Here is a 15767-nt window from a genome sequence, read left to right on the forward strand (position 1 = left end):
GAGGCGGTGGTGAGGACCCGGCGGCGGTAGCTTAGGCCCGCTCCCGGCCTGCGCTCGCTGCGGTACCTCCAGGCCGCCGGGAGGGCTCGCTGCGTCTGCCGCCTGGACCCTACGGTGGGCTGCTTGGGTCTGCGATCCTCCAGCAGTGAAGGAGGCCTCGGTGGGCTCGCGGTCGCGCGTGGCTGATTCTGGCGGGCCCAGGTCCTTGGCTGGGCCCAGAGCTCGCGATTCTTCCCTGCCCTGGTTGGGGCTGTTCCTCTTGAGCCTCTTGTTTTCTGCTTGCCCTCTGGATTCTAGGAGAAAACAAGCCAATTTCATCTTGCTCCTGAAGATTTGTGCCAATGCTATAGAGACTGATGGGCAGGGGCAGAGTTCTAAATTAACTCTCCCGCTCCATCTTTCCAGACAAAACCTTTCAGTGCCTGACCTTCCGTAGCGCCCCCTACCACGTCCCCATGATAGGGTGCATCTAACTTTACGCACAGAGTGGGTGATAATGTATTCCATGCTCCTCTCTGAAACCAAGCTTTGCTTCTGGCAGTAAGCAAATCAGTCTCTCTGGTGTTCTAGGAAGTTGCTACAGAGGCAGCTTTTTGCTGTTGATGTTTCGACAGACTCTCATGAAACCCAGGCTAGCCTTAAACTGGTCATCTTGCTTCTACCACCCAAGTGCTGGGATTAGACACTCATGAACATGCTTTAGATCAGCGGTTCTCAACCTGTGGGTTGCATATCAGATAATTATATTATGGTTGATAACAGTGGCAAAATTACAGTTAAATAGCAATGAAGATAATTTTTATGGTTGGGGATCACAACAACGTGAGGAACCGTGTTAAAGGGTGGCAGCATCAAGAAGGCTGGGAATCACCATTAGCTTATCTGTAATAGATCCACTTTCTGAAGAACAAACAGGGAGGAGGGTCAAACTCGATATTGACAAGCAAGCAAGCACTCTGTCACTGGGCTACATCCCCAACCCCTCGGGTGCAAATTTACAGAGTCTTGCCTTGGCAGGTACCTCCTGAACAGGTCTCTGGGGATATCAGTCAATGAATGCACTTTTATGTGTATATACTAAGTCCAACACAGAAATTTCCCGTCTTATCGAGTAGCTTTAAAGAAGGCATACATGCTGCTGCTACTCCAAGCCCCTCAATCCCCGAGGAAGGCAACCAAATCCCAGGTGGCAGCATCATGGCTAAAGTGAAATGGGATAGTTGGACCGCTCCATGCCATGAATTTTATTTCTCTTGTTTCAGTCCAGGGCTTACCTCCAAAGCTAAAGACTTACCTGCATGCAACTCCGGACCAATATTCTTGTGTTGGTCTTCAGTGTTCTGTGCTGAACTATTTTTCTCTGTAGTCAGGTGCTTTAACAATTAGAAAGTTAAAAAAAAAAAAAAAAGATTAAAAAAAAAGCCGGGCGGTGGTAGCGCACGGCTTTAATCCCAGCACTTGGGAGGCAGAGGCAGGCGGATTTTTGAGTTCGAGGCCAGCCTGGTCTACAGAGTTAGTTCCAGGACAGCCAGAGCTACACAGAGAAACCCTGTCTTGAAAAACCAAAAAAAAAAAAAAATTTAGAAAGTCAAGTAAATTTTGCAGAAGTCTGAATGAGCCTTAGTGAGACATGTGGTTTGGTTTATAGGGATGTTCTTCACCTGGAACTCCCTCATCCTAACTCATCGGTCTCTACTTGGCCTCCAACTTACTGTGGACCCTTGTGCAACTCACACTGGAGCCGTTCCCAGAATATCCATCTGTGCTTCCCTGAGCCTCAGGCTCTGAAGGATGGCACTATTTATCATTTTATGTGTTTATGTCCATCTTTCTACTCAAGATTATGTATATTTGTGAGTCCCTCTGCAAATCACGTGTCTACTGGAGAGGTGGTCAGGTCCTCTGTAATTGGAGTTATACTTTTAGAAGCTGCCTGATGTGAATACTGGGGACCAAATCAAACCAACAGCAGCACGGTCCCTCTTACGCAGCCGTTTCTCCAGTCCCTTTTTATTTAGTCCTGGCTGTCTGGAACTCAATATGTAGTGTAGATCAAGCTGGGCTTGAACTTGCAGAGATCCTCCTGCCTTTGCCTCATGAGTGCTAGGATTAAAGACATACACCACAATGCCTGGCCATGTCTTATCTTAAATAAAATTCTTTGAGACAGGGTCTCATATATCCCAGAGCTGACCTTTAATGTCTGATCACCTGTCCCTCTATATACATGCACACATAGTTAAAAATACATCTTTTAAAAAGATAAAAATTTTGTATTGCTCAAAAATTGCATGAAAGCTGCAGGTGCACACCCCTAGAACTTCATAAAACAGCATAGTAGCACTGTATAACCCCAGCACTAAGGAGAGGGGGCAGAATAAACAGTTCAAGATCATGAGAGGATAAAGGCCATTCTCAGATACACAGTGAGACCCTGTCTCAAGCAATAACCCCCTCACCCCTCACATACCTGTAATGTCTATTTTGAAGAACACCAAGGGGAAGAGGAAAGTAAAACAATAGAAGGTGGATGGGGCTTTGGGGGATGGAAACTGGGTTATGTGCAGTTCAGCAGGCATAGTGCTTGTTTTAAGTGTGATGGAGACCTCTGGAGTTTGGTGGGAAGAGCACACAGCACAGAGACTATCCTTAAAAGCATTGAGTTGACACTTTGAAATGGAATTCTTATATAAGAATTACACCACAGTACAATATATTCTATAATACACCGCTTTTCTTTTTTCCCCTTTAAGACAGTTTCACTATAGCTCTGGCTGTCCTAGAACTCACTATGTAGGCCAGGTTGACCTCTGTTCCCAAGTGCTGGGATTGAATGTGAGAGCTACCTGGCATCTTCATAACAAATGTTTATGTTATAGAAGCTCTGCAGTTACAGTTCTCATCATTTCTCAGGAATCCCACAGTCTCTCCCAAGATACCCAAATCCTTAGATGCACAATCCTTTAAGTGTGCACCACCAGACCTGAGCTACACTGCTTATTAATACAAGTTCCAACTTCTAAGTAATTACATTCGGAGGAACACAACGCAGTTTTAGTTCACTCTGGCCTGGGAAATCTGTGTAACAGATACATCTTTTTCCTTTTACTGGTCTTACAGAGGGGTGATACACTTCAGATGGATAGCACTGTGAGTCTTGCACATCTGTCAGTACCTGGGCCCCCAGAGAGAAGCCCAGTCCTCAGGATACAACTCCTTGGATGTAACACTGGAGAATTTAATTCTCATCTGCACCATAGGAAACCAAACCTTTGCTTAGAGAACTTCCCATTTCTCCATAAACTAGAGATGGGTTAATTCTATATCTGATGAGTTGGCTACCATGGAAACAAAAGGAAAAAGAATTTGACCTATCGCCTTGTAGTTTGTAGCTGAAGCCACTGGGTGCCACTATTGTGCCACCAATGAGTTAACACAAAGTGGCAGCTAATAGAGGGAAGGAATGACAATGGGTCTGTGTACACTCTTATTCCCTGGGCCTGCCACTCAGTCCTACAAGGGCACAATGTGATCAGGCTTTGGAGCCCTTGCCGTTACTAGCCATGTATCCAGCAAGGTTTAAGGTTCACAGTTGCCTTATTTATAAGATGGAAGACAATGACCTAATTCAGATCGTCTTTGTTGAGACTGAAACAGAAATACAGATAGGTATTCTGTAAATACTCCTTTCTTTCAGCATCCTTGAGTTCACTAGCCATCTGCCAAGTTAAGTGGGCTATGGATGACCCTGAGGCTGTGAGCCACCACTAGAGGCAAATGGTAAAGAGGTCAGATCGGTTCTTTCAGACTTCACTGGGATGTCAGGTCCAAGCAAAAGATCTCCAGAAGCAGAAACACCCTAGAACCTGAGGGGATCTTCCTGGATTCTAATGATGGCTCATGCTGTGCCCTCAGGATATTCCTGGTTGAAGTGGACTGGACTGTATCCCTTCTAGTTTGTCCACATCCTAACACCAAGAACCTGCGAATGTCGAATTCTGTGGAAAAGGGGTCTCTTTGCAGGTTTAATTAGGGATTCAGAGATAGGACCATACTGCATGGAGGATGCAGGGTGGGCCCTCATAAATCTGAGAAACAGGTGGGTAGGAAAAGGCTAGGTGAAGATGGGGGTAGAAACTGGAATTATGTAAGCCACAAACTAGGAAACCATAGAGACAGGATGGATTCTCTCCCTAAAAGAAACACAGGCCTACTCACGCCTTGATTTTGAACTTCTGGCCTCCAGAACTATGACAGACTAAACGATATTTTTCAGTTCCTAATAATGTCTTACAGCATCTCTAAGAAACTCATACAGTGTTTATAAGTTTTACTTCCTTGAGGTGTGGCCCTCAGCTCTCCAACCTGGTGAAAACCAATGAGGTTTTACAGTGAGGGCTGTACACAGGCATGACAGAAGTTGTGAGGGAGCGTTGACAGGCTCTGCCCTCCAGTTAGATGGGAAGAGGAACAAAACAGAGAACAAATGCACACACTGTCCTGAAGGGCCTGGTCTTTCTGAAAGTATTAAAAGTAGGGGTTGAGTGGTGAGGTACAGTCTGAGGGCTGGAGAGTCGGTACCGCAGTTAAGAGCACTTGCAACTCTTGCAGAAGGCAGGAGTTTGGTCTCCGGGGTCTCACAGCCACCCGTGACTCCAGCTCCAAGAGGTCATGTGTGAATCAATAGTTCACTGCCTTTGGATGAACAGTACTCCACCATATAGATCATCAAGCTACTTACCCACAACCTCTTATTACAAGATTGGAGTTCCAACAGATACACAGAAAGAGACTGTGAACACATGGGTGCACTAGTTTCTGTGACACAGTGGGGTAGCTAGGCCACATAGGCATATATGTAATTCCCCCCAAAAACCTGTCAAGTTGTCTTCCAAAGGACTTCTTATTTACCCCACCCCGTTATTGAGATAGGGTTTCATTGTGTTGCCCAGGTTAGGCCTGGGCTAAATGATCTTCCTACCTCAGCTGCCAGAGGCATATGCCACCATGCCCACTGGTCTTTTTATTCCCCAAACCTGTGGTTCTTATTTGAATTTTCATACCATGATTAAAGAGTGTATGTATTTATTTGTGGGTTCTGGGTTCTGTATGAGCACTTTTACTAAGTGCATGTTCACTCACTGAATTTTAAGAGTTCTATAAAGAACTTTTACAAATGGCCTGTACTTATTTTTAAACTAGAAATCCAGTTTCTTCCACAGATACAGGGGTATTCACTTTAGTAAATTGCCCATTTCATCATTTATCAAATGTACTGCCAAATATGGCTTTCTGTGTATGAGTAATTTTAAAAATATCAGATGTCACATTTTAAATTTCTCTCTCTCTCTCTCTCTCTCTCTCTCTCTCTCTCTCTCTCTCTCTTTCTCACACACACACACACATACACACACACACATATTGGTTTTGGGTTTTCAAGATCCTCTGCATCTTGGAACTCACTCTGTAGACCAGGCTGGCCTTGAACTCACCGACATCCAACTGCAATAGTGGTATCTTATAGTTAAAACAAAAACAACAACAACAAAAGAACTTGAGACAAGGCATTCTTGCTATACAGACCCGTCTGGTCTTGAATTCAGTGTAGCCCAGGCTGCTTCAGACTCGTCATGCTTCTGCCTCACCCTCCTGAGTACTAGGATCACAGTTGTGCACCACACACAAAACCCTTACTTTTTATTCTGGTTTACCTGGTTATACCTTTATTAATACGATCGATGTCCTATACCTTTGAGTTTCTGTGGTTTTTCTTTATTTTTTATTTCCTATTCATTCCCACTTGGCTCCTTATTGTCCCATCTCCTCTGTTGTACAGCTGCTGCTCTGAAGGCATGGCTGCTGTGCTGAGACTGTCCTTTCCCTCTTGGCAACACAACATTAGCTACAGTCCAGGCATTTTGATCATACACATTTTCATTTAATTAAATTACTTCTAACTTTTAACTTCATGTTTTGTCTCATTTATCATTTATTTTCCAACTACTATAGAATCTTTCAGATATTTTTCTGTTATTAGTTTTGTTTGAGTGATTCTAATATGGTCAAAATATACTTTACAGGCTGATATGGCTCAGTGGGTAAAGTGTTTGTCACCAAGCCTGATAGCCTTAGTTCTGTATCTTGGTAGGAGAGGACCGATTCCTGCCAGCTGTCTCTCTGATTTCTTCATATGACTATAGCAAGTGTCACAGATAAATGTCAGCAAACACACCATGTACTTCAGAGCAAGATGACTCACTGAGTGAAGGCATTTCCCAGTCCTCACTACCCAAGCTTAAGCCCTGGAACACAATGAGGGAATGAGGAACAGTTTTTGCAAGTTGTCCCCTGACCTCCACACAAGTAAATGTAATACACATTTTAAACATAAATTTGTATGTATTTAAATAAGTTTACATTGAGAGATATCTAATGTCTGGGGGCATAGTCTATTCTGATACAAAGATACCTAAAGGCTGGAACATGCACTTTTCTGATATAGAAATATTTAATGGCTGGAATATGCTCTATCCTACTGAATGGTTCATGTGTGTATGAAAGGAATGTATTTTTACATGGCTGGACAAAGTGTTTTTATGAACATCAAATTGATTGATAGCACTGTTAAAAACTTATAAAGAATTACTGATTTCCTGTCTGGCCATCCTGTCAGTTATTGAAGAAGTATGTTGAAATCTCCAGACATAGCTTGGATTTAACTCCGCACTTAAGAGTTTCATGTTGACTCTATTTTAAAGCCTTCTTAGAAGGTCTGTTCATGTTTAGGGCAGTCCCTGGGTTCTGATGGTTTAGCATGGATTCTTGGTTCCACAAGAGTGGGGAAGCACATTCAAATCATTTCTGTGGGTTCCCTCCTCTTTTTTGTTTTATTTTTCTAGACAAGGTTTCTCTGTGTAGCCATGGCTATCCTGAAACTTGCTTTGTAGACCAGGATGGCTTCAAACTCAGAGATCTGCCTGCCTCCTCTGGGATTAAAGGCATGTGCCACCACTGCCTAGCTCCCCCCAGCCCCCACTTTCAGAATAGCATTCAATAAAGCCCATGAACTGTTGTGTAAAATTGGCTTTGTGTTTAGATATTTTTTTCCAAGGCAGAAGCTGTTGTGTCTGAATACATTTAACCAAGGCTGGGCTATGATATTTAGTTACCTGGGTGTGTAGTAAGTAGGATTTTAATTATAACTTTGACTTATGATGGGTCACTGCAATGCAATCCAGTTATAAGTTGAGGGACTTCCATAGTGTCTCATGGCCAACTGCTTCCATTAGTATAAAATGGCCCTTTCTATTTTTATTATTATTTATTAGTGTGTATGATCTGTGAGTGTGAGAGCACATGCATGCTGGAGGATGGAGGACTAACCTGTGGGGTCAGCTCTCTCCATCCATACGCAGGGTCTCCTTTGCTCTTTCTGCTGTGCTGTGTACTACTCCAGGCTACCTGACACACAAGCTTCCACTGATTCTTCTGCCTTTCCCTCTATCTTGCCATAGAAGTGCTGAGATTAAAGATATACACTACCACATATGGCTTTTTACATGGGCTCTGGGAATCAAACTGTGGTCTCCAGACTTTCTCAGAAAGAATCTTTACCCCTGAGCCATCTTGCTGGCCCTGTAATGACCCCATTTATTCCACATAGTATTTTCCACTCTAAAATCTACTTGTCTGATGCTGATATCACCAGTCTAACTCTAGGTTGTATTAATATGGTGCATATTTTCCTGTGTGTGCATGCCCATGCATGTGCATGAGTGCGATCTGTGCGTGTGTGTGTGTGTGTGTGTGTGTGTGTGTATGTATGTGTGCAGACCAGCAGGTCTTTTCCTCTATCACACTCCACCTTATTTTTTGAGACAGGATCTCTCACTGAACTTGATGTTTGCCATTTCAGTTAGAAAACCTGACCAGGAAGTCCCCGGGCATCTGCTGTGTCCGCCTCGGCAGTGAGGTTACAGACACACAACTGTATCCATTTTTATGCGAGTAATGGGACTCAGAATTCAGAGCCTGTTGGGTAGTGCTGGTGGTGGCACATGCCTTTAATCGTAGCACTTAGGAGGCAGAGACAGAGGCAGGTGGATCTCTTGAATTCGAGACAAGCCTGGTCTACCAGCAAGTTGCAGGATAGCCAGGGCTACACAGAGAAACTGTCCTGAAAATGAACAAACACTCTGACAAAAACCAGAATTCAGGTCCTAATGCCTGCACAGTAAGCAGTTATCCCCTGAGCCACCTCTCCCACTTGTCTCTTCTAGTGCAGAACCTGAGGCTAGAGATGGTCTCAGTTAAAGTAGGATTCTTCCAGACTGTATAGTAACTTCGTGATTCTTTATCCAATTTCATTTTTATTATTTATTTTATAATAATGTATGTTGTGTATCGTCATGTATGTGCAGTGCTTATGGAGGCCAGAAGAGGGCGTCGGGTCCCTTGGGATCAGAGTGACAGGGAGTTGTGAGCCACCATGTGGGTGCTGGGAATCCAACCCAGGTTCTTCCCTCTTTATCTAGTTTCTGTCTCCTTCTGTCTTTAGGACTGGCCTTGCACAGGCAGGACAAGCACTCCATTACTGAGCTACAGCCTCAGCCTCTCCCTTTTCCTTGTTTTGAGACAAGTATCACTATATAGCTCAATCAGGTCTTGAACCTGAGTTTTTCTTCTCAGCTTCCACATAGCTTGGAGTGTAGATAAGCACCAACCACTAGGCCCAGCTAGTCTTTCTTTTATTTGGTACTTGGGTTGTTAAGACCAAATACCTTTAATAGAATAATTTGTATGGCATAGTTTAAATGTATCATCTCTAAGGAGTTGGAGAGAAAGCTTAGTGGTTAAAAGCTATTGCTGTTTCTGTAGAGGATCCAGATTTGGTTCCTAGGATCCACATGGAGGGTCACAGCCATCCGTAACTCCAGTTTCAGGGATCTGAAGCTCTCTTCTAGCCTCCGTGGGCACAGAATGCATGTAGTGTATGTACATATATTCAGGCTAAATAATAATACAGATGATAAAAATAAATCTTAAAATGATAAATATATTATGGGTATAATCCATGTTATCTGTATTTCACTATTGCTGGTGTAGAATGCACTTGACTCTCACGGGAGCTAAGACCCTCAACTCTCCCCATTTTCTGGCTTCCTTTCTCATTAAGTGCCAGTGCATGCTCTCCAGATTCTCTAACCACTAGAGTTCTGAGTCAAATGAGGTACCCATTCTCACACATTTTGCCATAGCATTGCCAAATGGACTAAAGTAGTTCCCCTGGGTTCCAGCCCCGTTGTTTACATCAGGCAGACTTCTAAGCCTTGCCTGGACCCCTTCTCCTTGTTTGATGACCTCTCTACTTTCTCTAGACAGTATGTCGGGGTAATCATCATTTTGTTTGATGAAAAAAAAAGTTTTCAGTGCTGGAGAGATGGATTAGTGGTTAAGAGCACTGACTGCTCTTCCAGAGGTCCTGAGTTTAATTCCCAGCGGCCACATGGTGGCTCACACCCATCTGTGGTAGGATCCAAGGCTCTCTTCTGATGTGTCTGAGGACAGCTATAGTGTACTCATATAAATGAAATAAATAAATCTTAAAAAAAAAAAAAGAAAGTTTTTGAACCAATAGGGTATGATGGTACACACCTTTAATCCCAGCACTCAGGAATCCCAGCACAGAGTCAGAGATCTCTATGAATCAAAAAACAGCCTGGTCTACATAGAGAATTCCAGGCCAGCCAAAACTACAGAGTAAGACTCTGTTCTTAAGAAAATACTTTTTTTTGTTTTCCATTTCTCATAAGTGATTATTCTATTTATTGCCTAATGTTAAATTCCACCTTGATATCTATCCCCTCCTCCTCCCTTCCTCCCTCCCACTCTCCCCCAAAGAAGCCATGGTGTAATGATTTAATCTTTAGTCTCATTTGCTTATTAGACTCATGCTTTAGTTTTTAAAAAAGTCAAAAGAAGCAGAGCAAGGCATAGCTCATGCTTTTAATTCCAGCACTCGGGAGACAGAGGCAGGCAGATGTTTGAGTTCATGTCTAGCCTGACCTACAGAGGGAGTTCCAGGACAGCACTGGCTACGCAGAAAACATGTTATGAAAAGTCAAAAGGGGAGGGTGAGAGGGTGGGCTGGAAAGGTGAGCTTCCATTAGACAGTTTACCATCAGCTACACCCGTGTCTGAAGGCACACATCACTTTCTAGCTAGCTGTCCCCTCTTAGGACACTGCCACCAAAGGTGCTAAAGTTATCTTTCCTCCTTGAAAGTAGCAACTTCAGCGGACATCTCTAGACCTCCGGCACCCTGAAGGCAAGCTACTAAAGGGAGGTCTTTATAAGACAGAACTTTGCAACAGTCATTTGCGGCTGCATTATTATTATTTTACTGACATAGAACCCAAAACTCAGAAATGTTAAATCAAGTCTCTAAGGATTCAGCAACGACTCACTGGCAGAGACGAACTCAGTGTTTTGTGCTCTCGGCTTCTACAAGACACTCGGTACTGTGATGCTTCTCTAGACATAGGCATCCCTGCTGAAGGGCCAGCTATAGATCTGAAGCATTTGTACTCATCCACATCAAAATGGGAGATTTTCATGAAGATACTGAGTATTATCATTATACTTACCTGCTCTGTGTCACAGGAGCAGTGGTTCAGACATTGGTGCTGGGTGATATCATAAAATATTTTGTGCAGTTTGGTACCAAATTCCTGTGTGTCTGCTGCCTACAATAGGTAAAAACAGGAGGTGCTGAACTCACTGGAACCCGAAGGGTAAGTGCTGTAGAGGCAAGAACTCTGTATTCTTCACAGTATTCACAGTTATATCTCTGGGAGCTTGGGAGGCAGAGATAATTGGGGCCTGAGATACTCGGTATGTGAAATCCATATGTCTTCCCACCTAAGTAAGATTCTTCTACCAAGATCTTTTCTACAGCAGGTGAATATTGCAGAGATCCCTCTGCCTCATGACTGGGTTAAAAAAATATTCTCTTCCTTGAGATGAGTGAGAAAGCTCCCATTCCATTGAACAGTGAGTCTGAGGAAGAGTTAGGAAGTGTCTGACAAGCTTTTTGGAGAGAAGAGAACCAGAGAACCACAGTCTACATCCAGGGCAAGTGGGCTCAGTCTTCAATGTTTTAGTACAGAACTGTGGGTATCAGTTAAAGGACATGAGGAACCAGCTAAAACCACACACAATTTAGTAAAAGATTTGTCTTTAGGTGTGTGTTTGTAAGCTGTGTGTGTGCAGGTTCCTTGAAGAGGCATTAATCCCCTGGAGCTGACTGTGAGTCACTTGATGTGGGTTCATGGAACTAGACGTGGGTCCTCTGGACAAGCCGCACACTCTCTTATAACAGCTCAGCCATTTCTCCAGCTCCTAACATAATAATTTTATAGATGAGAAACTGAAATTAAAAAAGAAGTGACCCACTCAAGATCAGGTAGGACAAAAGCCAGGGTCACTTCTTCCTACCCCATCACCCCCGCACACACACAAAGGTGAAGCTATAACTTAAAGGTACTTGCTTATAAAGGCAAGTTTTTTTGTGCTACTAAGGCACTTTTTTCTAGGTAGCAATTTTAGACAAAACATATCATACAAAGTATTAACTGAGGCACTATTTAAATACAGCAGTAAATTACCACTGTAAATGCCCAACATTAGAAGAGTGAATTATTAAATTAGTCTAAGTAATAAAGTATTTATTAACAAAAGCAAATTCTATTCCTGTTGAAATTGGTAAAATTCCACTTTATATATAAAAATATAATTCCCTGGTTTCAACTATACAAGATATGAAAAATGAAAATTATAGTCATAGAAATTAGTATTTAAGTTTTTTCTATGTGACACATTATCTTTTAAGAAAAAAGTACATAAAGATGAAACAACAACCAGATATGGGAAGCAGAGACAGGTGGTGCTCTGTGAGTTCAAGACCAGCTTCTCCTACAAAGAGTTCTAGAACATGGAAATATTGTCTCAGGAAAAAAAAGAAAGAGCAACAGATAGGGAGTCTATTATTACTGGCAATGTCTGAGGTCTACTGGCAATGTCTGAGGTCTACTGGCAATGTCTGAGGTCTACTGGCAATGTCTGAGGTCTACTGGCAATGTCTGAGGTCTACTGGCAATCCCAACTGGTTACCTTATGACTCCAAAGGAAAAAGGGGGACTAACATGCACTGAGAATCCATCATGCATAATCTGTTTTCACAGTCTTGGCCTCTTGAGCCACCACAATACAGGTTCATAGACTAAGAGGTACAAATGCTACAGGTGTATTTGTGACCTTGGATATCTGAGATCAAATGGTTAATGTTAACTGTCACCTTGACAAAATTTAGAATCACCAGTTGAGGAGTGTTTTGACTACGTTAACTGATGTGGAAAGACCTTTCTTAACTGTGGGTGGAACTGTTCTCTGGGCAGGAGATCATGAACTGTATAAACGGAGGGTGGAGCACAGTGCCAGCACACATGTGTACATCCTTGCTCTGTGTTGTAAGTTTCCACTGCTGTGGTAGAACACCATGATCAAACGCAGTTGGGGAGGGAAGGGTTTATTTCATCTCAACTCTCAGGTAACACTCCATCACTGAGGGAAGCCAGGGTAGGAACTCAAGGGAGGGATCTGAAGGCAGAAACTGAAGCAGAAGCCACAGAGGAACACTGCTTCCTTGCTTCCCATAGCTTGTTCAGTCGGCTTTCTTATATACCCCAGGACCACCTGCCCAGGGATAGCACCATCCTACTACATCAACCATTAATTAAGAAAATGCCCCATGGGCTAGCCTACCAAGCTGATCATTTTCTCAGTTGAGGTACCCTCCTCTCAGGTGACTCTAAACTTCTGTCACGCTGACTAAACACTAGCCAGCATACTCTGTTATGACCACAAATGTAATATGACCAGCTGCTTCAAACTCTTGCTGTCCTGACTTCCATGATGAATTGAGTGAAAATACACCATTCTCCTTTAAGTTGCTTCTGTCAGAATTTTTTTTCCCGAGACAGGGTTTATCTGTGTAGCCTGGCTGTCCTGGAGCTCACTCTGTAGACCAGGCTGGCCTCGAACTCAGAAATCTGCCTGCCTCTGCCTCCCAAGTGCTGGGATTAAAGGCATGCGTCACCACCGCCCGGCTGTCAGAATATTTTTGCACAGCAATATTAGAAACCAAGGTCACATGCCAGTGCAGTCAAGTTCTGGTAAGGGCCTCATCAGGGTCTTTCCAATCATTTTCTGCATCTTCATATTGCAGAAGGGTCAAGGCTTTCTCTGGAGACACATTTTGTTCTAATTTACTGGGTGGGGTGCTAGACACACATATAGAGGACAGAACACAGTCTGCTGAGTCTGTTTTCTCTGTACCTCATGTAGCTACCAATGATCACAGTAAGGTTGTCAAGCTTGGCAGCAATTCTACCCACTATCATCTCAGCAGCTCATGAGGCCACTTAATTAGGAACTGATCCTATGTGGGGTATTCTCCAGAGAAGACTGCTCAGATATGGGTTCAAGCCAATAAAAAGTCATTATTAGCCAGCTGGCAACTGTACAGGGTGTCCAGGACCCCAGTGTAGCCCTATGCCTTTTTCTGAGTTGACATACTTCAGTTAACAAGAACAGTTAGCCAGAAGCAAACTACAGATGCAAAAAACCAAGGTTAATACATTAAGAGACTTTCCAAGAACTATGGACTTTGATGGATTAGGTCTTTGTTTTAGTTTTGACAGGTGGTGCTATGTGCTGAGTTTTGCAGTCTGAATGGTACACCATCATGGAGTCTGTTGCACTAAGGTCTTAGAGCCTGCTCAGGTCTGAGGCCCTGATACACTACCATTTGTCTCACCTCTCAGAGAACAAAACAGCCAAATGAAGAGCACAACCTTAACTCTTTTAAAAGTTTCCTTTAGGGCACACACCTTTAATCCCAGCACGTGTGATGCAGAGGCAGGAAAATATCTGTGAGTTCAAGGCCAGCCTGGTCTCTAGTGAGTTCCAGGACAGATGAGGACTACATAGAGAGACCCTATTTAAAAACAAACAAACAAAACCAAGAACTGTTTGCTCTCTGTGTGTGTGTGTGTGTGTGTGTGTGTGTGTGTGTGTGTGTAGGGCTCCAGGGATCAAACTCAGGTACAATCAGTTTGGCAGCAAGTACCTTTACCTGAGATATCTTGACAGTTGGGAATGATACATTCAGACTGTAGTATATATTCAGCCCCCAAAACTATGAGGAGCACATATTTTCCCTCAACTTTTAAACAGGTTTCAGTTAAATATAGGCCTAATTCCATATAGCAAGTAAAAAGTCCAGAACTGACTGACCTCCTAACTTTAATTCCAATTTATGTCACTCACTCTATTTTACCACATAAACTTGGTGCTGCATCTGCTCACTTATTTCTAGTGTATTGTGTCACCATGAGACTGAGAAGCATTCTTCAAGGAACTGGGAATCAAGGATCTAATTCTAGTTCTCTCTCAGATAGTTGTGTATGTAACCTAAGGAGAGTGTAACTCTTAAGTAACTTTTCTCATTTATAAAACATATATATATATATATATATATATATATATATATATATATATATATATTTCACCAACAAATTATTTCTGTTTTTCTGAGGCAGGGCTTTTCTGTGCAGCCCTGGCTGTCCTGGAACTCAATCTGTAAACTAGGCTGGCCTCGAACTCAGAGATGTGCTTTTCTCTGCTTCCTGAGTGCTGGGGCTAAGGGTGAGCCCACTACACCCAGCATAAACATTTTGTGTATGGATGCTTTGCTTGCATGTATGTCTGTGTACCACATGCATGCTTGGAGCCTATAGAGGCCAGAAGAAGGTGTCAGATGCCCTGGAACTGGAGTTACAGATGGTAATTAGCTGCCATGTGGGAGCTGGGCATTGAATGTCTGGGAGAGCAGCTCTTAACCGCTGAGGCACCTCTCTAGCCCCAACAAATACTTCTGAAAACACCTGGTACAAAGCAGGATCACTCTGGAAGTGGTGAGCACTGTATGTTACGTTGTAAAGCCTGTTGCAGAGTGTCACTTAGCTTCACCTGCCCAGCCCACCCCCATCTTCTAACCTCAAGAGCCTGGAGGCATGTCTTCCTGAAGCTGCTGCAGGTGCTTCCAGTCAGCACACTCATGATGGAATTCACAGCCACAGAGAGGGAGGCCTGAAGGCTCTGATGAGTCTGGAGTAAAGGGAAACTGTATTAGTCACAAAGTACTGGCTCTGAGAATGCCAGAGGGGTGAAGATTCTAGTCAAGGCAGAGCATCAACAGTGCCACCACCAATACTTAAGATAATGACATGACGTTGATTTCTATTGTTTTACGACTCAAAACATTCTCTTCTTTCAAAAGAGATGGCATAACAACATAGACACACTGAGAAAAGACAGCACTGGGTAGTGACAGGGCATGTAGCTCAGCTGATGAGTACCTGTCTCGCATTCATGAGGCCCTGCGCTCAAGCCCCAGCACAAAATAAACCAGGTATATAGCACAAACCTGTAATCCAGGAACCCTAGACGTAGAGGCAGGAGGACAGAAAGAAGGTCAAGATCATTCTCCACTAAGTTTGAAGCTTAGACTATGTTAGTCCGGTTCCCAAACAAACAACACAATAGACATATTTGGCACTGGATATGGTTCACAGTTATCAGCAAGCACTGCTCACAGAGGGTCAGTTACAAGCATCCATGTCAGGCAACCCGCAGCCACCTAGCTGC

General features: G+C 43.3%; 1 protein-coding gene across 1 annotated transcript in view; it reads right to left on the reverse strand.

Moving 5' to 3' along the window:
* Top6bl (TOP6B like initiator of meiotic double strand breaks) overlaps positions 1-15767 on the reverse strand; it is a 72730-nt gene that overhangs the window by 68 nt on the left and 56895 nt on the right. The window contains 4 exon segments of the mRNA XM_034518363.2: positions 2-293; positions 1295-1373; positions 10646-10744; positions 15117-15227. Coding sequence (XP_034374254.2) covers positions 2-293; positions 1295-1373; positions 10646-10744; positions 15117-15227 — 581 coding nt within the window.

The sequence above is a fragment of the Arvicanthis niloticus genome, chromosome 1 (assembly GCF_011762505.2).
Source record: "Arvicanthis niloticus isolate mArvNil1 chromosome 1, mArvNil1.pat.X, whole genome shotgun sequence".
In the NCBI taxonomy this organism is placed as follows: Eukaryota; Metazoa; Chordata; class Mammalia; order Rodentia; family Muridae; genus Arvicanthis; species Arvicanthis niloticus.